The 22,283-nt window shown below is 39.7% G+C and overlaps 4 protein-coding genes and 1 pseudogene across 7 annotated transcripts; 4 read left to right on the top strand and 1 right to left on the bottom strand.

Annotated features, from left to right (window-relative positions):
• Positions 1-1,741: 1,741 nt before the first annotated feature.
• On the top strand, positions 1,742-3,766 carry LOC126798930 (uncharacterized). The gene has a single exon (XM_050526027.1). It carries the CDS (start codon positions 1,923-1,925, stop codon positions 3,414-3,416), a length of 1,494 nt encoding a protein of 497 aa, XP_050381984.1. The 5' UTR covers positions 1,742-1,922; the 3' UTR covers positions 3,417-3,766.
• Positions 3,767-5,747: 1,981 nt separating this feature from the next.
• Positions 5,748-21,601, top strand: LOC126798958 (thioredoxin-like 2, chloroplastic). Of its 4 annotated transcripts, none has more exons than XM_050526069.1 (4): positions 5,748-6,117; positions 20,392-20,571; positions 20,726-20,890; positions 21,258-21,601. In XM_050526069.1, exons 1-4 carry the CDS (start codon positions 5,932-5,934, stop codon positions 21,393-21,395), a joined length of 669 nt encoding a protein of 222 aa, XP_050382026.1. In that variant the 5' UTR covers positions 5,748-5,931; the 3' UTR covers positions 21,396-21,601. The 4 variants fall into 4 exon arrangements, with proteins under 4 accessions (XP_050382026.1, XP_050382019.1, XP_050382042.1 ...); XM_050526062.1 differs by lacking the exons at positions 20,392-20,571; positions 20,726-20,890; positions 21,258-21,601 and adding exons at positions 6,607-6,786; positions 6,932-7,096; positions 7,469-7,830 and having other exon boundaries at positions 5,758-6,117; XM_050526085.1 differs by lacking the exons at positions 20,392-20,571; positions 20,726-20,890; positions 21,258-21,601 and adding exons at positions 6,591-6,786; positions 6,932-7,096; positions 7,469-7,830 and having other exon boundaries at positions 5,914-6,117.
• LOC126792174 (protein HEAT STRESS TOLERANT DWD 1-like) lies at positions 10,105-12,297 on the top strand (annotated as a pseudogene).
• LOC126798949 (enhanced ethylene response protein 5) lies at positions 12,692-15,825 on the bottom strand. Its single transcript, XM_050526050.1, has 13 exons — positions 15,629-15,825; positions 15,396-15,532; positions 15,211-15,304; positions 15,019-15,108; positions 14,881-14,946; positions 14,651-14,740; positions 14,463-14,519; positions 14,232-14,293; positions 13,840-13,927; positions 13,619-13,695; positions 13,464-13,538; positions 13,267-13,372; positions 12,692-13,175 (listed from the first exon to the last, which is right to left on the bottom strand). The coding sequence occupies exons 1-13, from the start codon at positions 15,794-15,796 to the stop codon at positions 13,044-13,046; spliced, it is 1,242 nt and encodes a 413-aa protein (XP_050382007.1). The 5' UTR covers positions 15,797-15,825; the 3' UTR covers positions 12,692-13,043.
• On the top strand, positions 16,440-18,523 carry LOC126798922 (uncharacterized). Its single transcript, XM_050526015.1, has one exon. The coding sequence runs from the start codon at positions 16,636-16,638 to the stop codon at positions 18,130-18,132; it is 1,497 nt and encodes a 498-aa protein (XP_050381972.1). The 5' UTR covers positions 16,440-16,635; the 3' UTR covers positions 18,133-18,523.
• Positions 21,602-22,283: the final 682 nt, after the last annotated feature.

Here is a 22,283-nt window from a genome sequence, read left to right as displayed (position 1 = left end):
ACAGTGTGTCAATTTATGTCATCTCCAACAGATGTACATTATGCTTCAGTAAAAAGAATTTTAAGGTATCTCTAAGGTTTTGTGTCAAAAGGACTGCTTTATAAATATGGTTGTAGTCCTCATTATATTAGTGCCTTTTGTGATGTTGATTGGGCAGGTGAAGTGAATCACAGGAGATCAACAACTAGCTTTATTGTTTATCTTGGTCAGTGCCCCATGTCAAGGAGTTCAACAGAGGCCGAGTACATGGCTCTTGCCAATACTGCTGCAGACATTTCATGGATTAGACATGTTTTGTGTGATTTACATATCAAGGTTCCGGCTCCTCCTCTTATAAGATGTGATAATCTATCAGCCCTGGCATTGTGTTCAAATCCGGTATTTCACTCTCACATCAAACACCTTGATAATGACTTCCATTTTGTGAGAGAAAGGGTGCAGAAACATGATCTGGTGCTTCAGTATGTGCCTACTGAATATCAAACTGCTGATGTGTTTACTACGGGGCTGCATAGTCCAATCTTCTCTACTCACTGCAGCAATCTCAGCATCGTGTCCCCTGCTGAGATTGAGGGGGAGTGTTGATTATTGACCATGAAGGCAGCTTTGTTGACTTGGATAGTGATGTACAACTGTCTTTTTCACAATGGTGTCTTTTCTTTTATTTTTGTGCTTTCATTCCTTGGTTGTAATAATAGTTTGGTTTTCCCAAACTATAAATAGCTGCTCTCTCTGTTAGTTTGATAGATTTTTTCATTAATTGAGAAATACATAGAAAATTGCTTATCTCTTCTCTCTGGTTCTTCATCTTCAACCTTGCGTCAATTGAAGGTTAGTTATGTTAATAGGCCTTTCAATTTTTAGATCATAAATATGTTGGTAGAAGCTCATTACCAACCGTACCACTCAATTGATATACCAACGTTATTGGTTGGTATAAATAGTGGATTTTTCATACCAATTATATATTAGTTGGTATATGGTATTAGAAAATTAAGGTTAGTATACCAACCAATCCACCCCTAATTTTCTCTATGAATTGACAGGCTTTCCATTCAACTTGGTTACTTGGGGAAAGGATCTTGCATGCTTTAAACTAGGGCTGTTAATCGGTTCCGGTTCCTGAAGGAACCGTTGGAACCGAACCGTTTAACAACAGTTCGGTTCGGTTCCTAAAAAAATATAAAGTTATACGTTTTTAAAACAATTCAGTTCGGTTCGGTTCTAAAATCTAAAATGTATAGGAACCGTTTGGAACCGTTTTGAGACCGGAACCGTTTGCAAAAGGGAGAAATTGCTTTAAACTAAAGTACTAGTCATACTTCATTTGGTGGAGGACAGAGACTATGCCCTTGTTTGGAATTATCTTGTCTCGAATTATCAATCTTCCCTCATTTCTTGTCACCAGATATAAGTATGATATGCTCAAACTAACATCATTCTTGAATTTAAGACAATTTTTTTGGAACCGTTTTGGAACCGGAACCGCCATAGAACCGTTAGAAACCGAACCATTCGGTTCCTATTCTGAAAAATACAAGAACCGAACCGTTTAAGTAACACGGTTCGATTTACAGTTCCACCTATTTTTAACTATTTTGAAACCGTTTACAGCCCTACTTTAAACCACAACCTTAATTAACAAAAGGAAGCCGCCGGCCGTCCAACCTATTGTACAAAAACGATACGTCGTATGTGTCATCTCAAGCTTGGTGGAAGCAACTTCGAACCAAGTCCACACCACCCACTGCACACCAAAGTCTGAAAGAAAACTCGCACCAAACTGTTCCACCAAGATCCAACCTTTTCACCCTTGAATCTCACTCAAAAAGGCCTCACCTTTCTTTTCTCTCCTTCCCCAATCCAACCCCAACCCCAAACCCACCTCCCAGCTCCTCTAATTCTCGACTGGTCTCTCCCAGATGGGTTCCCAGCTCGGCTCCGATGCACTACCCGTGAAACCCTCCCCGATCCCAACCCAAGAGGACGACACCCCAAACCCATCCGCCTCTCTCCTCTCTTTCAACACAGCCTCCACCATTTCACCCTCAACCCCTTCCTCCCACAAACCCACCATCATCTTCATCTCCCTCTTACTCACCACCTGCGTTGCTCTCTCCGCAGCTTTCGCTTTCGCCTTCCTCTTCTTCTCCAACCCCCCACCCTCCTCCACCCCACCCACCTCCACCTCCACCACCACCTCGCTCGACTCCACGGCCCGCCCTCTGTCCAAACTCACCCACCCGGTCGTCATCCTCGTCTCCTCGGACGGCTTCCGCTTCGGCTACCAGTTCAAGCTTCCAACGCCTAACATCCACCGCCTCATCGCCAACGGAACCGAGGCCGAAACCGGTCTGATCCCGGTCTTCCCAACCTTAACATTCCCAAATCACTACTCTATCGTCACCGGTCTCTACCCGGCCCACCATGGAATCGTCAACAACTACTTTGTGGACCCCAATACGGGAGAGTTCTTCAACATGGGCAGCCACGAGCCCAAGTGGTGGCTCGGCGAGCCGCTGTGGGAGACTGTGGTCAGCCACGGCTTGAAGGCTGCGACTTACTTCTGGCCCGGCGCTGAGGTAAAGAAAGGTGCTTGGACTTGTCCTGAGAAGTTTTGTCAGCAATACAATTCGTCTGTGCCTTTTGAGGAGAGGGTGGATACGACTTTGGGGTTCTTTGATTTGCCTAGTAGTGAGATTCCGTATTTTATGACATTGTATTTTGAGGACCCGGATCATCAGGGGCACCAGGTTGGCCCTGATGATCCGGAGATTACTGATGCCGTTGGTAATATTGATAGGATGATGGGGAGGTTGATTGAGGGTTTGGAGAAGAGAGGGGTGTTTGAGGATGTGACGATTATTATGGTTGGGGATCATGGGATGGTTGGTACTTGTGATAAGAAGTTGATTTTTTTGGATGATTTGGCGGATTGGATTCAGGTACCGGCGAGTTGGGTGCAGTCCTATAGTCCTTTGCTCGCGATTCGCCCGCCTGCAGGGGTTGATACCGCGGATGTGGTTGCTAAGCTGAATGCGGGTTTGAGTTCGGGGAAGGTTAAGAATGGGAAGAAGTTGAAAATGTATCTCAAGGAGAAGCTTCCTAGTCGGCTGCATTATGCGGCGAGTGATAGGATTCCTCCGATTATAGGGTTGGTTGGGGAGGGGTTTAAGGTGGAGCAGAAGAGCTCGAAGAAGCAAGAATGCGGAGGAGCACATGGCTATGACAATGCTGTGTTTTCCATGAGGACCATATTCATCGGCCATGGTCCTCAATTTGCAAGAGGGCGCAAGGTTCCTAGTTTTGAAAATGTCCAGATATACAACTTGGTCACCAAGATTCTCAAAATCCAGGGCGCGCCTAACAACGGATCTGACTCTTTTCCAAATTCTATTCTTTTGCCTAGTGTTTAGAATCATTCTCCCAATTCATGGAGCCTGCTTCTTCTTCAAATCCAAGCAATGGTCCGGAAAATTTAACTATCTAGTAATGGTTTGCTCGTGTGCTAGCTCTATAAGGTCACAAATTTTGAAGATTATGAGGCTTTGCTCCCACAAGCTTAGCTGCTGAAGCTCTTATTGCATTGTCTATGATTCTAGATATGGCATTAGTCCATTTATTTGCTTCTTTCAATAGGAGCAGCAGATGTAAGAACCGAACAACCACTGAAGTTATGACTCGAGCTTCTTGTATATGGACATCATGTGGTAGAACAATACACTGTCCGAACGTGTATATCATGTTGCAATGGATACATTCTGTCTTGCTTAAAAACATGTCTCAACTTATTATGATCCTTTTTTCAATCTCTGTTATTGCTGATTCTCTATGATACAGTTTAGTAATGGGGCATGCCATACTTGCATTTGCTATTGTCTGAGTCCCCTGTCTCTTGCAGCAAAAATGTCTGAGATCCCTTTCTCTTGCAGCAATGATTTGAGAACATGTATTATTAGAGAATTCATTTTGCTGATAAACTGCCTATTACAACTAAATATCAGTAACCTGGTTAGATATTGGTATTGGTTTCTGGTGACACCTTTGTGATGTAGATGGAGCAACCCTCTTTAGACACATAAAATTTAATGAACTAAATCATCTTTATTAAATAATTAAATCGACCATGGACCCAATAAAATCGCACACGTGGCCTAAAAGTCAACAAAGTTGATGTGAATCCGAATAAAACTCGTGTCAGCACATAAATAGATGATCGTGATCGAAGCTACGTGATTCCGACTTACATCGAAAATTGAATGTCATTGACGATTCAAAATGGTAATCGGACATTTGATTAAATTAATAAATTCCTTAACGGTTATAATTAAGTCAATTATTTTCTGTTTAATTTAGTTATGAGAATAACTAATTTTAAATTAAACAGAAAATACATATTGATTTAATTATACAATTAAAAATTTATTATTTTAGTGTCATTAAAATATTCTACAAAATAGAAGGCCACTATAAATACTTCATTCAACAAGAAGAGAGGAGACTTGAGAAGAAGAGAGAAAATCACTTGAGCAAGATCACTCTCGACAAATCCCGAAGTCTCTCAAGTCCACGAAGATCATCAAATCCACGAAGAATCATCAAGCGGCCAAATCGCTCGTTCTTCATCAAATCTAAATCTGAACTCAAGTCCACGAAGAATCATCAAGCGACCAAATCGCACGTTCTTCATCAAATCCAAATCCAAACTCAAGTCCACGAAGAATCATCAAGCGGCCAAATCGCTCGTTCTTCATCAAATCCAAATCCAAATCAAACTCAAATTCTCAAGATCAAGTGCACGTCACCCTTGAGCCAAGTCATATACGGAGTTCACAAAGATTGTAACCACACGCTTGATATTTAATAAATTACATTTTATTTGTACACGTGTCTGCATTCTTATTAGTTTTCAGATTCGCGTTCTACATCCTCCTCTATATGTGGACTTCTGGGACTCTCATATAAATGTTTCAAATGCCTTTATCATCTGTTTTGTGTTTATCTTTGCAGATTTGAAAAGTAGTCGAGTCACTTGAGTGATGGTGGACTGTGTTTTAGATTTCATGAAAGGTTTTGTGATTGCATATTCAAGTGAGTAACACGTTGATCAATGTAATTCTCACGACGGAGATATCCCACTGATCAAGTATGTGCCAAATTGGTTGAAGAGGTTGACAGTGACCTATCCAATAATTACAATACTTGAAACTTAATAAAAAAATGGGAAATTTTAGTAATATAGAGGCATTGCAATGATCAGTCATTCAAGTCAATGCCCCCAACCCCAAGCTCCAAACATCTATATTATCCAAAACTTCAAGGCACTGAACTTGGTGTAGTTTTGATGTTTATATTATGAATCCTTATATTATATATAATTGACAAACATCAACCACCTAATCTCACTTTCTATAAGCAATGTTGAGAAAGACTATACTGTATATGATCAGTTCATGTAGCACATCTGACTTCCTAATTTGATAATATCAACCAAATCGTTTCACCGACTATACAAGACTTTTTAACTGTGTTATCTCATCTCGAAAGACAACACCGTTCCATAAATCTTGGTCTTGGTTTATTAGAATGTTGGGATTATAAGGGGCGGAAACCCCTATTCAATTTCCAAACGGAATATCCAATTGGCCCCAACAAGTTAGGGTAACAAAATCCCATGTAAACCTTTGTTTATGCAAAGGTAATGTTAGAATCAATCAACTGCAAACACAAAAAAGAAACCTGGTCACTTTGGTACAATCTGGTTCACACACATGTATTCATGGGCCACCGGTAGATACTATTTACTAAAAGCCACGACCTTTCTTCTTCATCCTCCTCTCTCCGACCCTCCCTCATGTAACTTCACCTTTTCTCTCTTATTCAAAACCCCCCCCCAACAGAATATCCCATCTATCTTCATCTGAGTTTAAAATGGCTGATGTTGTTCGATTACAATTCCATTCGCTTCGGTTCTCTTCCTCTCTGCTCACCTCTCTGAATTCTCTGCAACCTTGTCTCTTTGTTAACCAAAACCCATTTAGGAGGGCCTATGCTTTCTCCGATTCTTCCCTTGCTCGATTTTCTTACAGACCCAGAAAGCAGTTGGTGCATTTCAAGGTGAATTACTATCACTTGTTGTAAAGTTTGAAACTTTCTTGTCTGGTTGATGTTTGGTTCAATTTTTATGAGGACCCTTTTGGTTAATTGCTGTGTTGAGGCCTTGTATTGTAGCCTTTTGGGAATTTTGCGGTAGAATGACCATGTTTTCTGCACGTTATGATGATGATAGGGAAACCCTTTTGTTAAAGTTGTTTAATTCAATGGAAATTTTAGACCTTTGCTCAAGTTGAGTTCATTGAATTTTAGGGATATTGGTTTTCTATCTTATGGACACAATTACTGCATTTGAGGGGTTGTATAAGAATACTTTCACAAGTTGAATAACTTCAGACCATGTTATATGATTTATATTGGTAAAGCTTGGGATGACAGTTTCATCACTTTCATGAGATGAAGGAACCCTGTGGGAATGATAAATTTTTTTTTTGCCGAACTGTTATAGTATGCTCATAGTCACCTAATGGTCTTAGGTTCTCTTTACTTCAGGTACAGGCCGCTGTTGCTGAAACAGACCAGCCAAAATGGTGGGAACGAAGTGTTCCAAATATGATTGACATACATTCCACTCAAGAATTTTTGAGTGCTTTAGCTCAAGCTGGAGATAGATTAGTTATTGTAGAATTCTACGGCACTTGGTGTGGTTCTTGCCGTGCATTATTTCCCAAGGTAACAATTGATTAAATGATCCCGATAGGAATTCATTCTGTCCACATGATTCTTGCCATATATCAAATTTGGTTTTTGTTTTGGTCAATTCTCTGAATAAGAGTTTTTCGCTGTTTCTAATTCACTTTTGTATAATGCTTGTCAGCTCTGCAGAACAGCTGAGGATCACCCTGAGATTCTATTCCTGAAAGTGAATTTTGATGAGAACAAGCCAATGTGCAAGAGTATGAACGTAAAGGTCCTTCCCTATTTCCATTTTTACCGTGGATCTGAGGGACAGCTGGAATCCTTTTCATGTTCCCTAGCTAAGGTAATTATCAATCATGTTACAAAAAGCGTCCTTCTGCCCTAAGCTTATGTGGGAAATAAATGGTTGAATCTCTCTTTTCTTTATCCATGATGTAGAACAGTTTCCCTTGAACTGCCTACTTTTTTAAAGCGTAGAACCATCACTGGTTGTAACCATGCCCTAATCGGTTTAGCTGTCTTATGTTGCATATTATGCAAAATGTGCCTGCTACAGCATATATCCACTTCAATTTTATTCGTCTAGACCATATGTTCTGCAGATAATGTGGATGAAAGTTTTAGTTTTGCTTATGAAAGTTTCAGTTTTGTTTTCCGGATATTTTTGTGTCCGCCTTATCTGAATGCATCTGATCATGTTCTGAATCTTCTGCAGTTCCAGAAAATAAAGGACGCTATTCAGTCACACAACACTGATCGTTGCAGCATTGGCCCTCCAAAGGGGGTTGGAGATCTTACACTGGAACCTTCCTTGGTTCAGAAGGACAAACCCTCTGAATCTGCTTCAGCGTAGAACTTCAACTTGAGCAATTGTGTTAAAGGGCGTCAGTCCATATCATCAACCCCAGCATAGTCAGTACACAGTGCTGTTCTGTATATTTCCTTCTATGTAGAATCCCATATGTCGCCATTCAGCCACATTCTTTGTCATTCTTCTTCTGAAAGCCATGTATGTATTTCAAATTCAGTGTATAACCAATTCCAGGTTCTTAATATAATGAGTTATTTATTCTGTCACCAAGGTTTTGCAATCAGTTTTCCAGGTCCAGTCTTCCTATCATGCATGTCTAAAAGACTAATAAAAATTAATCGAAAAATAGAAAGAGAACAGAATATTAACAAATTACCCGACAGAAAATTTCAATTTGAACCCTAAATCCTTGTCAATTTCTACTTTTTTTTTCCCGAATAATTTAACAACTGTCGATGTGTAAGTGGATTTTGATCCATAATTTGAATAAGTTTATCCCTCCTTATCCGCTTATAATCATATCTATCAATTTCTCTTGAAAAAGACTAGGACCTCTGAAATTTGCACATCCTTGAAGATCATTAGAACACTCTTATTTTCATAAATTGTTCCCATATATGGCAGTGAATAACATAGGATTTGTTGATACATGTTTTTCCACAAGCCCAAAACCAAGGCCTGACATGCAAAGATCCGTGTCAATAGTCTGAAAGTGACACCAAGCTTAATATCAAGCCGAGCGTGGATTAATCACGTTATGCAATTCTCGTAGTGGATCTTGTGAGACCCATCGTTGAAATAGAGTACGTAAACAAATTTTATGCTTGGGAACCAAAATTCATGCGTCATATGACTCTAAATTTGACATTGGGCTAGTAGAGAAATGAATTTTCAACCCAATAAAGCCAAAGCTCATTTCTGATCCAAAAGCCACTACATAATCCATAACCCATGCCCATTCCAGCTGCTTCTCCCTCATTTGGCAAACACGTTCTCCCTTTTTGCTGCTAAGACTGGTACTCAGCCTAAGTAGCACGGATACAAACACGAGTGTCCGTATTCGACACAATACGATATGAGAACACAGTAAATCAAAACTTTTTTGGACACGGACACATTGTGGACACGTTAATTGACTATTATTTTTAATATATATATATTAAATAAATTAAAACATAAGTGATATAGTTTCTTAATTTAAAATATTTAAACAAAGAGTTAAACCAATGACTAAAAATATTGATTTTTGAGGAAAATTTGACATTATAAAAAAAAGATATTGATAAATTTTTAAAAAATTGATTTATATTCTATAGAATTATTTAGATTGTTATATATGTTAAATTGTGCATTACTATTTACAAAAACATATTAGTAGAAATGGTGAGGAGTTCCCCATGTACATTAACAACCCAAGTTCGAATCAACCCATGTACATGTGCATTTTTATCCGAATTTATTGCCTTAACGTGTCCAATTTGGAGAATACACGTGTCCATTCGAGATACAGCGTGTCCATTAAGTATCCGAAAATAATATGCGTGTCCGTGCATATTATACGCGTGTTCGGCCGTATCGTGTCTATATCCGTATCAGATACGCGATACGTGAGTGTATGCACGTATTCGTGCTACATAGTACTTAGCCAATTCCGGAAGCACCAGAAAATTTGGGAGAGACGATCACGCTTGAATTTTCCAAAATCTCTTCAATGGCCAATCGTTTGTGACCTCCTTGAGCACGTTGAAGAAATCAGATTCTTTCATAGACACAACATCCTAAGCCCTGCAACGCCACCACCCTAGTTATACATGTGTCACCTCCCCTAATCTTCATAGCCTTTCACGAATTTGATTCAATCTTTTGAAGTGTCTTTTCCTTCCCAACTCCACTATAAAGAGGGAGATAGTCGTTGTTACGACACAACTCATTCCAACCCACATAAAACCTAGAAAACACAAGTAAAAGAACATGCTTTATCTCTCTCACCCAAACCACCATACCGCAAGCACCACTTAAACCACGCAATCTCATTCCTACTGAACTCACAAGCATTAAGCTCCCTTACCACACTTTCGGTAAGCTCTGTTGTTGTGTATTGATTTACTGTTGTATCAATTGGCTACTGTTACTGTCAAGTTGGTCACGAAAGGCCATCAAGCTAATCACAACGAAATCGTTCTTGGTTCCTTTCCAATATTGATTTTGGGCCTAGTCACACCGGATCAAAAACACCCTCTTTATAAGTTATTTGATCATGGTAAGTTTGATTTTGTGTAGCTACTTTCATCCTAGCTATTTTTACCTGCTATCTCTCATTTTTAGTTGTAAAGTCGAATTTGGTAGACTTGCTTTGCAGTGATTAATTGGTATGTTATTCTAGTAGTTATATTGATCACTAAGGGTGAATTACTTATGGCAGTTTTGAAATTGTGAGAGATACATTGGGGGCAGGTGAGCTATTTCTGTTAAGAGATTTTGAATGGCTTGCATATCAATATTTCCTTCACGTATCGATCTTATCAGTTTTGACGGTGGAAATGTGTTTTTTTCTGCAGGCAGAGAAATCGTCTTGGACCTCTCTTAGCATATTTAAAGTATCCAACATTTCTGGAAAAAAGCGCGAGCCAGTGCCGACCAAATCTGGAGGCGATGAATCGAATATGGGTAGTGATGATAGTGATAGTGACGAAGATAGTGAGGATGAGGAGCTCGGAGGGTCTGGCGCACCGATTTTGCAAGTAATTTTTTACTTCTTTTGTGGAAAATTGCCTACTTTCCGACTCAGTTCTTAGGTTTACCTTGCTTAATTTCAATCTAATCTTTAAACATTTCCTATGTTCTTGTTGTACAGTTGCGGAAGGTAACTCATGAAGGATATACGTGCCATGACACAAGACCCTCATATATGTGCATCTTGGGGAGATACTGGTCATGTGCAGGTCAGACTTTGTGTCCATATACCCTGGATTTATTTATTTATATTATTAAAGGGTACTTCTTCCAATTGTATGTGCGTGTTTATAACTGTGTATAAATTGAGTTCCTCTAATACCACAATTTCAATTGTATATAAAGACATACTCTTCTTTCAATGTTTACTGGGTTGTCAAATGTTTTGACTCGTGAAGTTCATATCTGAGGAAGCAGAATCAAAAGATGATAGCATGCTAGCTTTATTACTGATTATATACATATATATATTTATTTATATATTAATAATATTATAAAAGGGTAAAAGAATCATGAAATAATGGATTGAGAAATGGAAGTTGAATTTTTGATTGCGTCTGTAGTAAGCTTACAGTTACTGGGTTTTATGTTACTTTGAATTTGACTCAGTTTTGTTACTTTTGCAGGTTTGGGACTTCAGTTCTCATCTAAATGCTTTAGCAGAATCAGAATCAGAAGTTAGCCAAGAACCTTCCACCCAGGCTCCATTGTTTAAGTTTGGGCATAAAGATGAAGGATTCGCCTCGACTGGAGTCCTCTTGTAACTGGAAGACTTCTATCTGGTACTAATACAATTTCTTTTACAATCCTTCTTAAAAAAATGTTTACGAATGATTGGTTAATGTTCACTATTGTGCGTCAAGGGGGACTGCAAGCGTGGAAGCTGGTATGTAGCTAAGATGGGAAGCTATGGTTGGATTTGTTGTCTTCAGCAGTTCAGCCTATGGTTCAATCTTACAATGGTTATTTTTTTGGGACAAGTTCATATTTCCATATATTCCTTCATACTTCTCCAATCCTCTGATGACATTCTGGTAATTCATATCTGTGCAGTGGAGCCCTACAGAACCTGATGTATTTGCCTCTTGCTCCGTGGATGGGATTATAGCAATATGGGATATCCGTATAGGGAAGTCACCTGCAGCTTCTTTTAAAGTTCATAATGCAGATGTGAATGTTATTTCTCGGAACAGGTGTGTAAATCTTAATTCTCTATTTATTTATTTCATGGGTATTATGGTTTGGTAGTATGATATGATGATCAGGGTACTTCTTTACTTTTGTTTTCAGGCTGGCTAGTTGTATGTTAGCATCTGGAAGTGACGATGGTACCTTTTCCATCCGTGATCTCAGAATGCTCAATGTATGTTTAGTTGAAATTAGTTCTCTGCCCTTTCCGTATGTAATTTATAATGAGTGTTAAACTATGCTATAGTGATATCTTCATATTCCTCTTTACACAGGAAGGAAATTCAGTAGTGACTATAAACACCCTATTACATCCATTGAATGGAGTCCACATGAAGCTTCTACTTTGGCAGTGTCATCTGCTGACAATCAGCTTACGTAAGTAACATTAAAGACACAAATGACCAAAATGAAAGCCTATAGTTTTCTTCTTGTTAATTTTGAACTAAATAGTATGTTGTAATTTGTTTTTGTTTACCAGAATATGGGACCTCTTTAGAAAATGATGAGGAAGAGGAGGCAGAATTCAAAGCTAAACAAAAGAGGAAGTGGATGCCCCAAATGACTTACCTCCACAACTTCTATTTGTTCACCAGGTAAATACACTACTGTCATAATGTTCTGGTCCATGAAGATTATACTGTTCATTCAATTTAATTCAATTGTTGTTATTATAACAGGGACAAAAAGTCTTGAAAGAACTTCATTGGCATTCACAAATTCCTCGCATGATTGTATCAACTGCGGCAGATGGTTATAGTATTTTGATGCCATCAAACATACAAACCAGCCTTCCCTCTGATGGGCCTTGAAAGTTTTGATATCCATACACTGCGAAAGTAGCTGATATGATGCATTTTCTGATATTGAGATGAGATGAATACGTCATGAAGAAACAATTGCACGAGTATTCCTCCGTGTCTCCGTTCCTTTTGTTTACCCTTTTCTTTCGTTCTCCCCATTTTGGAGGTTTGTTTTTGTATGGAGTAACAATGTAGCATCTACACCTTTTTGCCTAGAGCTTTTGTATTACTGGAAGTTCGTATTTGCCCATCAAGTTTACTTATCTCATTTCCTACGGTGCTCGCTGCTGTATATGGTCAAAACAGAAACAATATGAAGTAGACAATAAATCCATTTTACTGATACATGGAGTAAACAATGACCAATCAAGGAAACTAGGATGCAAGATGGGGAAGGTCAGGAGAACTGGAACAAGTGCCATTGAGGATATCATTCACTTGTGAACTACATACTTGGTTCATTATATTGAACTAATTGAAGTGAATAATGAGCCGCGAGTCCATAACTATAACATTACCGTGAGCTTTTCAAAAAGGCACTACCTAAAATTACAGGACTCCTAACATTGCTACCATAACTTAGCTACCTCATGTGACTTGATACAAGAGCGGGACAAACAATGCTCAAGGATCAGACTCCGAGCATTCACATCATTACTTATAAGTTGCACCCTGTTAAAAAAAGGTTTGATCCTGTGGAATGCGGCACACCATTAACGACCAGGTCAAATCAAAACTCCTTCCCACAATTTTCTCTATGAATTGACAGGCTTTCCATTTAACTTGGGGAAAGGATCTTGCTTGCTTAAAACCACAACCTTACTCTTGTGTGCAAAGTAACCTTTTACCAGACTTTTGTATATTAGTATTGCCATGATGCATTCTACCTACAAAGTGCACCAGATATTTGATTAGATAGCCTATGAACAATAGAAACTGGCAACAAAACAAGAATGGAAGGGGCAACGAAGCAAGTACCTCATCCACATCAATGTCCATTTCAAGCCATTTCAATGCTTTGACAATTACTTCCAACTTCAGCTGGTGAGCTTTGCTTGGGTCCTTTTGTTTTTGGATAATGTAACTGCACAACGATTATATCTCCTCAACATGAAGTGAATCTTCAGAGAAACTATACTGTCAGAGGGCATACTTATAGTCACATGGGAACTTACATTTTTTTCAACAATCTCTGATACACCTGAAGTTCCAGTTTCTCTAGGACAAGATATACACCAGATCTCAAGAACCTGATATAATTGAAACAATTTAGCATCTCATAGAAAACGCATTACAATCTCCATCTGTTCACAATGATAGCGAACCATACCTGTCTTCATGCTCTTGAAGAGCATGCCGAAGAAGGCGGAGGTCACCTCTTCTTAGAGCTAGCACGACATTCCTATACTGCAAAAAAGCAAGAAAGCTGTCGACAGAGTTATCTAGGCATGCAGACATGACAAACACTAGGAGCTCTTGTCTCCCCATATCAGAAAAAAGTCTCATCTGAAGGTAAATGAAATAACAAACAAGTCGAAGGGAATATCATACCTCCACCAAGTTATACTGTTGCAGGATCCCATCATTTGGTATGATGCCAATTGAAAGCTTGACAGGAATCAAATATTTCAATATCATCCTAATCAAGTAAAAATAATAGAAACATTAGTGAAACAATAACAATGTCGGCAAACACTAGTAAATCTCATATCTGACTTCTCAAGCAGAATGTTTTACAATGTATAGGCATATGGAGGAACAGCATTGTCCAATTATCAAAATCAAATGCTAGTGTCAACATCATGCGAATAAAAAGATAGTTCAAATGTAGAATGTACAAGATCACAAAAGTAATAATTTTCCCTTCCCGCCTTATAAATATATCCCTTAAAGTCTATACTGTGGATGCAAAAATGTATGCAGCAAGCACACCTCAACCGAACCTTATATTTGCTTCACGATAAGGGTTGCAATGCCTTAACGCATAGGACAATTTATCATCAGCCTGCCACGAAATATAAGACAGAGTTAATATAGGCCTGATGGAAATCCATAATCTTTTATTCCTAGAGATTTTGCATGTATTGAAGCAAGTATAATTCAGGTAAGTAGCATCTCTTGAGTCAATATACAGAAGTTTTAGTATCAATAACATCAAAAACCAGCTCACTTACAACAGGGAAATTTTCATTGAGAACCTCTAGACGGCCAGTATAATACATGTAGGTAACCTGCATGCCAAAACACAGAAGTGAGAACAGACATAAGAGAACTGAAATTTGAGAAAAAATACAAAAAGGGAGGGCAAAGAGAAATTAAAAAGAGTGAAGATCGCATGTGATCAATCATAGCCAATTCTGACCTTATCTCTGTTAGGGAATTCCTCAAAATCAAATACACGTGCAGTTTCAATACTCCTTATGATACTGCGACAAAGATGAACTGTACCAAGCTGCAGCATAGTAAAAGATATATCATCATCATCCCGCTCATGCTACTTCTGCTTTCTTTAGATCTTAAACTACCCCCTTACAGCTAACTCATGTAGGTTTGAATAACAGTATCATGAACAAAGTATTCTTCAAATATTACCTTAAAGTAAATTTTAAACAACTGGCAAGTCACGTACAATGCTCCTAGACGTTTTGGTCCTTTTCCCTGCACCATTGAAAAAATAAGCCACAGTAGAGTATGATCAAACTAACGAAAACAGGATCTATGAAATCTTACAGCGAGAATCCCAAACACTTTCATAAGGAAAGAGCCGGCTCCCTTCAACTTCTCCGGCGACTTTCCATTCATCGACAGTTCCTTATCAGCCTACAAACACACACACACACATTACTTCATTCCTAAAACTAAGCACACATTAATCAATCTCATTACATTTTAATCCGAAGCGAAACTCGAGTAGAGTCTTACCCTCTCAGCTAGAACCCTGACTTCATAAATCATCACATACAATGGTTGCAAGGCCCAACTGGAGTCCCAGTTCCGAACCTCCTGAGTAAAAGCACTGCAAATCCACCACCACCAATACACAAAAACACCTCAACACAGAATCAAACTGACTACAAAAATCAATCAAAAACACTAAAGATCATTACTTTGTGGCTTTCTCATACGCTTGGTACGTATCGACGAAGCTCCCGACTCGGAAGGCCTGGAAAGCACGGAAGAGATGGACCAGAATCTCGCCGAATTGAGCGTAGTCGTCGTTCTGCTTGATCAATTGATTCGCGTCCTGTAGGAAAATCAAGAAAAAGCAATCAGAAAACCCTAACCCTAACCCTAATTGGATGAAAATGGGGATGGAGAGACGTGAATGGTGGAGGGGGACCTGGAAAACGTTGAGGGCGTCGGCGAGGGAGAGAATGGAGGGGTTGTTGGAGGAGAGAGAAAGGAGGCGGGTGAGTAAATCGCCGTCCTGGTTTGAAACGGCGTCGCAGAAGCGGTTCAGGTAGTCGTTGATTCTTCTGTGCGCCTCTCCCATGCTCAAGTACGCCATTGTTTCTCTCTACAGCTCAGAAAGATCAACTCTCAAGTCTCAGTAGCACGACGCCGTTTAGTGCTATTTATAAAACGCCATGTCGTATTTTTCTTGTTCTGTTGACGACTTCTTCCGGGTGAGTCTAAAGCAGGTAATAGTCTCGGACTCTTGGTTTAACAACTGGTAGGAAATTTAGACTGTTTGAAGATTTGAAATTGACCATCGTCAGCACGCTATGAGGAGCGAATTCCTAACGTTATATGTAATCGCCAATACGATCGCCGCCTAATAGGAAATCAACAAATTGTTAATTTTAAGGTGACTCTAAGATTTTGATCGACAAAACTAATGGTCGTGTTCATGTTTCTCGGCGTGCAAGATCTATACATTCGCTCTTCATTTCATTCAACCTCGTGCATCGGGAGACAAGTACCCCAGTCGATTGCATAACTGTCCTCATGTATGGTCTCATACTCTCATTGTATAGCCTTTGCAGACAGCTTTCCATCCGTATGGACTCAAAAAACAACTCATTAGAAAGACTCCTCTCATCATTTTGCGTTATTGGGTCATTTGGGTGACAAAAAGGAAGCCGCCGGCAGTCCTCCAATGTACACAAACGACATGTCGTATCTTCCATCTCCCACTCAGCTTCAACCTCAAACCAAGTCCACACCACCCACTGCACACCAAAGTCTGAAAGCAAACTCGCACCAAACTGTTCCACCAAGATCCAACCTTTTCACCCTTGAATCTCACTCAAAAAGGCCTCACCTTTCTTTTCTCTCCTTCCCCAATCCAACCCCAAACCCAAACCCACCTCCCAGCTCCTCTAATTCTCCACTGGTCTCTCCCAGATGGGTTCCCAGCTCGGCTCCGATGCACTACCCGTGAAACCCTCCCCGATCCCAACCCAAGAGGACGACACCCCAAACCCATCCGCCTCTCTCCTCTCTTTCAACACAGCCTCCACCATTTCACCCTCAACCCCTTCCTCCCACAAACCCACCATCATCTTCATCTCCCTCTTACTCACCACCTGCGTTGCTCTCTCCGCAGCTTTCGCTTTCGCCTTCCTCTTCTTCTCCAACCCCCCACCCTCCTCCTCCACCCCACCCACCTCCACCTCCACCACCACCTCGCTCGACTCCACGGCCCGCCCTCTGTCCAAACTCACCCACCCGGTCGTCATCCTCGTCTCCTCGGACGGCTTCCGCTTCGGCTACCAGTTCAAGCTTCCAACGCCTAACATCCACCGCCTCATCGCCAACGGAACCGAGGCCGAAACCGGTCTGATCCCGGTCTTCCCAACCTTAACATTCCCAAATCACTACTCTATCGTCACCGGTCTCTACCCGGCCCACCATGGAATCGTCAACAACTACTTTGTGGACCCCAATACGGGAGAGTTCTTCAACATGGGCAGCCACGAGCCCAAGTGGTGGCTCGGCGAGCCGCTGTGGGAGACTGTGGTCAGCCACGGCTTGAAGGCTGCGACTTACTTCTGGCCCGGCGCTGAGGTAAAGAAAGGTGCTTGGACTTGTCCTGAGAAGTTTTGTCAGCAATACAATTCGTCTGTGCCTTTTGAGGAGAGGGTGGATACGACTTTGGGGTTCTTTGATTTGCCTAGTAGTGAGATTCCGTATTTTATGACATTGTATTTTGAGGACCCGGATCATCAGGGGCACCAGGTTGGCCCTGATGATCCGGAGATTACTGATGCCGTTGGTAATATTGATAGGATGATGGGGAGGTTGATTGAGGGTTTGGAGAAGAGAGGGGTGTTTGAGGATGTGACGATTATTATGGTTGGGGATCATGGGATGGTTGGTACTTGTGATAAGAAGTTGATTTTTTTGGATGATTTGGCGGATTGGATTCAGGTACCGGCGAGTTGGGTGCAGTCCTATAGTCCTTTGCTCGCGATTCGCCCGCCTGCAGGGGTTGATACCGCGGATGTGGTTGCTAAGCTGAATGCGGGTTTGAGTTCGGGGAAGGTTAAGAATGGGAAGAAGTTGAAAATGTATCTCAAGGAGAAGCTTCCTAGTCGGCTGCATTATGCGGCGAGTGATAGGATTCCTCCGATTATAGGGTTGGTTGGGGAGGGGTTTAAGGTGGAGCAGAAGAGCTCGAAGAAGCAAGAATGCGGAGGAGCACATGGCTATGACAATGCTGTGTTTTCCATGAGGACCATATTCATCGGCCATGGTCCTCAATTTGCAAGAGGGCGCAAGGTTCCTAGTTTTGAAAATGTCCAGATATACAACTTGGTCACCAAGATTCTCAAAATCCAGGGCGCGCCTAACAACGGATCTGACTCTTTTCCAAATTCTATTCTTTTGCCTAGTGTTTAGAATCATTCTCCCAATTCATGGAGCCTGCTTCTTCAAATCCAAGCAATGGTCCGGAAAATTGAAGTATCTTGAAATGGTTTGCTCGTGTGCTAGCTCTACAAGGTCACAAATTTTGAAGATTATGGCTCCCACAAGCTTAGCTGCTGAGGCTCTTATTGCATTGTCTATGATTCTAGGTATGGCATTAGTCCATTTATTTGCTTCTTTCATAGGAGCAGCAGATGTAAGAACCGAACAACTACTGAAGTTATGACTCGAGCTTCTTGTATATGGACATCATGTGGTAGAATAATACACTGTCCGAACATGTTTCGTGTATATCATGTTGCAATGGATACATTCTGTCTTGCTTAAAAACATGTCTCAACTTATTATGATCCTTTTTTCAATCTCTGTTATTGCTGATTCTCTATGATACAGTTTAGTAATGGGGCATGCCATACTTGCATTTGCTATTGTCGGAGTCCTCTTTCTCTTGCAGCAATGGTGTCAGAGTTCCCTTTCTCTTGCAGCAATGGTGTGAGAACATGTATTATTAGAGAATTCATTTTGCCGATAAACTTACCTATTACAACTAAATATCAGTAACCTGGTGGCTGATATTATTGGTGTTGGTTTCTGGTGACACCTTTGTGATGTAGATGGAGCAACCCTCCTCTATCTGTGGACTTCTGGGACTCATATAAATGTTTCAAATGCCTTTATCATCTGTTTGTGGTTATCTTTGCAGATTTGAAAAGTAGTTTAGTCACTTTAGTGATGGTGGACTGTTGTAGATTTCATGGAAGGTTTTGTGATTGCATATTCAAGTGAGTAGCACGTTGATCAATGTAATTCTCACGACGGAGATATCCCACTGATCAAGTATGTGCCAAATTGGTTGAAGAGGTTGACAGTGACCAATCCAATAATTACAATACTTGAAACTTAATAAACAAATGAGAAATTTTAGTAATATAGAGGCATTGCAATGAAGGACTGTTTAAGTCAGTGCCTCCAACCCCAAGACCCTAACATCTATAATTCTATATCATCCAAAACTTTTCGAGGCGCTGAACTTGGTGTAGTTTTGATCTTTATATCATCTATAATTGACAAACATCAACCAACTAATTACACTTTCAATTCATCTATAAGCAATGCTGAAAAAGACTACTGTATAGTGTACATAGTTCATATAGCACATCTGACTTCCTAATTTGATAATATCAACCAAATCGTTTCACCGTCTATACACAGTTCGATCTCATCTCAAAAGACAACACCGTTCCATAAATCTTGGTCTTTGTTTATTAGAATGTTGGGATTATAAGGGCGGAATCCCCTATCCAATTTCCAAACGGAATATCCAATTGGCCCCAACAATATAAGCCTTTGTTACTGCAAACACAAAAAACTGAAAAAGAAACCCGGTCACTTTGGTACGATCTGGTTCACACACATATGACATATTCATGGGCCACCAGTAGATACTATTTACCCTTCTTCTGCATCCTCCTCTCTTTCTCTCTCTCTCTGACCCTCCCTCGTGTAACTTTACCCTTTTCTCTCTTATTCAAAAACCCCCTAACAGAATATCCCATCTATCTTCATCTGAGTTTAAATGGCTGATGTTGTTCGATTACAATTCCATTCGCTTCGGTTCTCTTCCTCTCTGAATTCTCTGCAGCCTTGTCTCTTTGTTAACCAAAACCCATTTAGGAGGGCCTATGCTCTCTCCGATTCTTCCCTTGCTCGATTTGCTTACAGACCCAGAAAGCAGTTGGTTCATTTCAAGGTGAATTACTATGACTGTTGTAAAGTTTGAAACTTTCTTGTCTGGTTGATGTTTGGTTCAATTTTATGAGGACCCTTTTCGTTAATTACTGTGTTTAGGCCTTGTATCGTAGCCTTTTGGGAATTTTGCGGTAGAATGACCATGTTTTCTGCACATTATGATGATGATGATAGGGAAACCCTTTTGTTAAAGTTGTTTAATTCAATGGAAATTTTAGACCTATGCTCAAGTTGAGTTCATTGAATTTTAGGGATGTTGGTTTTCTATCTTATGGACACAATTACTGCATTTGAGGGGTTGTACGGGAATACTTTCACAAGTTGAATAATTTCAGACCATGTTATATGATTTATATTCGTAATGCTTGGGATGGCAGTTTCATGAGATGAAGAAACGCTATGGGAACGATATTTTGTTATTTTTGCTGAACCGTTATAGTATGTGTATAGTCACCTAATGGTCTTAGGTTCTCTTTACTTCAGGTACAGGCCGCTGTTGCTGAAACAGGCCAGCCAAAATGGTGGGAACGAAGTGTTCCGAATATGATTGACATACATTCCACTCAAGAATTTTTGAGTGCTTTAGCTCAAGCTGGAGATAGATTAGTTATTGTAGAATTCTACGGCACTTGGTGTGGTTCTTGCCGTGCATTATTTCCCAAGGTAACAATTGATCCCAATAGGAATTCATTCTGTCCACATGATTCTTGCCATATGTTAAATTTGTTTTTGGTTTGGGTTTGGTTTTGCTGTGAAAGTTTCTCTCTGAGTAAGATGTTATCGCTGCCCGAATTCACTTTTGTGTAATGCATGTCAGCTCTGCAGAATAGCTGAGGATCACCCTGAGATTCTATTCCTGAAAGTGAATTTTGATGAGAATAAGCCAATGTGCAAGAGTATGAACGTGAAGGTCCTTCCCTATTTCCATTTTTACCGTGGATCTGAGGGGCAGCTGGAATCCTTTTCATGTTCACTAGCTAAGGTAATTATCAATCATGTTATAAAAAGCGTCCTTCTGTCCTAAGCTTATGTGGAAACATTTTATTTCGAATCTCTCTTTTCTTTACCCATGGTGTTAAACAGTTTCCCTTGAACTACCTACTTTTTTTAAGCGAAGAAACATCACTGGTTGTAACATGCGCTGATTGGTTTAGCTGATGTATGTTGCATATTATGCTAAATGTGCCTGCTACAGCATATACCGTTGAAACAATCCACTCCAATTTTATTTGTCTAGACCATATGTTCTGCTGAAAATGTAGATGATGAAAGTTTCAGTTTTGCTTTCTGCATATTTTTGCGTCCACCTTATCTGAATTCATATGATCACGTTTTCGAATCTTCTGCAGTTCCAGAAAATAAAGGATGCTATTCAATTACACAACACTGATCGTTGCAGTATTGGCCCTCCAAAGGGGGTTGGAGATCTTACACTGCAACCTTCCTTGGTTCAGAAGGACAGACCCTCTGAATCTGCTTCAGTGTAGAACTTCAACTTGAGCGATTGTGTTAAAGGGCCATGCATCAACCCCAGCATAGTCAAGACACTGCTATTCTGTATATTTCCTTCTCTGTAGAATCCCATATGTTGTCATTCAGCCACATTCTTTGTCATTCTTCTTCTGAAAGCCATGTATGTATTTCAAATTCAGTGTACAACCAATTCCAGGTTCTCTATATAATGAGTTATTTATTCTGTCACCAAGTTTTTGTAATTAGTTTTCCAGGTCCAGTCTTCCTATTATGAATGTTTAAAGACTAATAAAAATTAACAATTAACAATTAATCGAAAAATAGAAACAGAACAGACTATTAACAAATTACCTAGCAGAAGTGCAGAACCATGAAGTTTTTGTTAGGAATTTTGTCTTGGGAAAATTTAACTAGCTAGGCACAATTTTGTATTTTCTTTTCCTTTCAGTCATCTTTCATTTTGATTGAAATGTTTAAACTTTGGGTTCTTTTTTAATACCCCATTAATATCAATTGAGTCAAATATTTATGGTTCATATCTGACCCTATATTCTACATGTTATGGTGTGATTATTTTCCTTCTTTCCATTATGGTTTGATTGATTTAGGGTTTAGACTTCAACATCACGAATTTACTATTCAGATATGTGATCATTCTTGATGATGAAATTCTTTTTTAGTTGTATGGTTAAAGAATGATTAATTTCAGTTTATCCTCTTAAACTTTACACCCAAAATCAGTTCACCCCTTAAATTTTTATTTTAATCAGTTCACCCCTTATACTTTCAAATGACATTAAAGAATGACAAAATTTAGATTTTTATATAGATTATATCGATAATTATGTTACGAGACCTAATGTTTTAGCTTCAGGGTTATTGTAAAATTATTGGAAATTTTG

This window comes from Argentina anserina, chromosome 1 (assembly GCF_933775445.1).
Source record: "Argentina anserina chromosome 1, drPotAnse1.1, whole genome shotgun sequence".
In the NCBI taxonomy this organism is placed as follows: domain Eukaryota; kingdom Viridiplantae; phylum Streptophyta; class Magnoliopsida; order Rosales; family Rosaceae; genus Argentina; species Argentina anserina.
Note: the sequence above shows the minus strand (reverse complement) of the source record. Positions and strands in the feature narration are given on the sequence as shown.

What these genes read in the sequence shown, in the direction of transcription:
- LOC126798922 (XM_050526015.1), top strand. Translation starts at nt 16,636, where the DNA reads ATGGGTTCCCAGCTCGGCTCCGATGCACTACCCGTGAAACCCTCCCCG.
- LOC126798949 (XM_050526050.1), bottom strand. Translation starts at nt 15,796, where the DNA reads ATGGCGTACTTGAGCATGGGAGAGGCGCACAGAAGAATCAACGACTAC. An exon ending in TATCGTGAAGCAAATATAAG is followed by an intron (nt 13,928 to 14,231) that starts GTTCGGTTGAGG and finishes TTACTTGATTAG; the next exon opens with GATGATATTGAAATATTTGA. An exon ending in CAGAGATTGTTGAAAAAAAT is followed by an intron (nt 13,373 to 13,463) that starts GTAAGTTCCCAT and finishes ATCGTTGTGCAG; the next exon opens with TTACATTATCCAAAAACAAA.
- LOC126798930 (XM_050526027.1), top strand. Translation starts at nt 1,923, where the DNA reads ATGGGTTCCCAGCTCGGCTCCGATGCACTACCCGTGAAACCCTCCCCG.
- LOC126798958 (XM_050526069.1), top strand. Translation starts at nt 5,932, where the DNA reads ATGGCTGATGTTGTTCGATTACAATTCCATTCGCTTCGGTTCTCTTCC. An exon ending in AGCAGTTGGTGCATTTCAAG is followed by an intron (nt 6,118 to 20,391) that starts GTGAATTACTAT and finishes TCTTTACTTCAG; the next exon opens with GTACAGGCCGCTGTTGCTGA. An exon ending in TTTCATGTTCACTAGCTAAG is followed by an intron (nt 20,891 to 21,257) that starts GTAATTATCAAT and finishes AATCTTCTGCAG; the next exon opens with TTCCAGAAAATAAAGGATGC.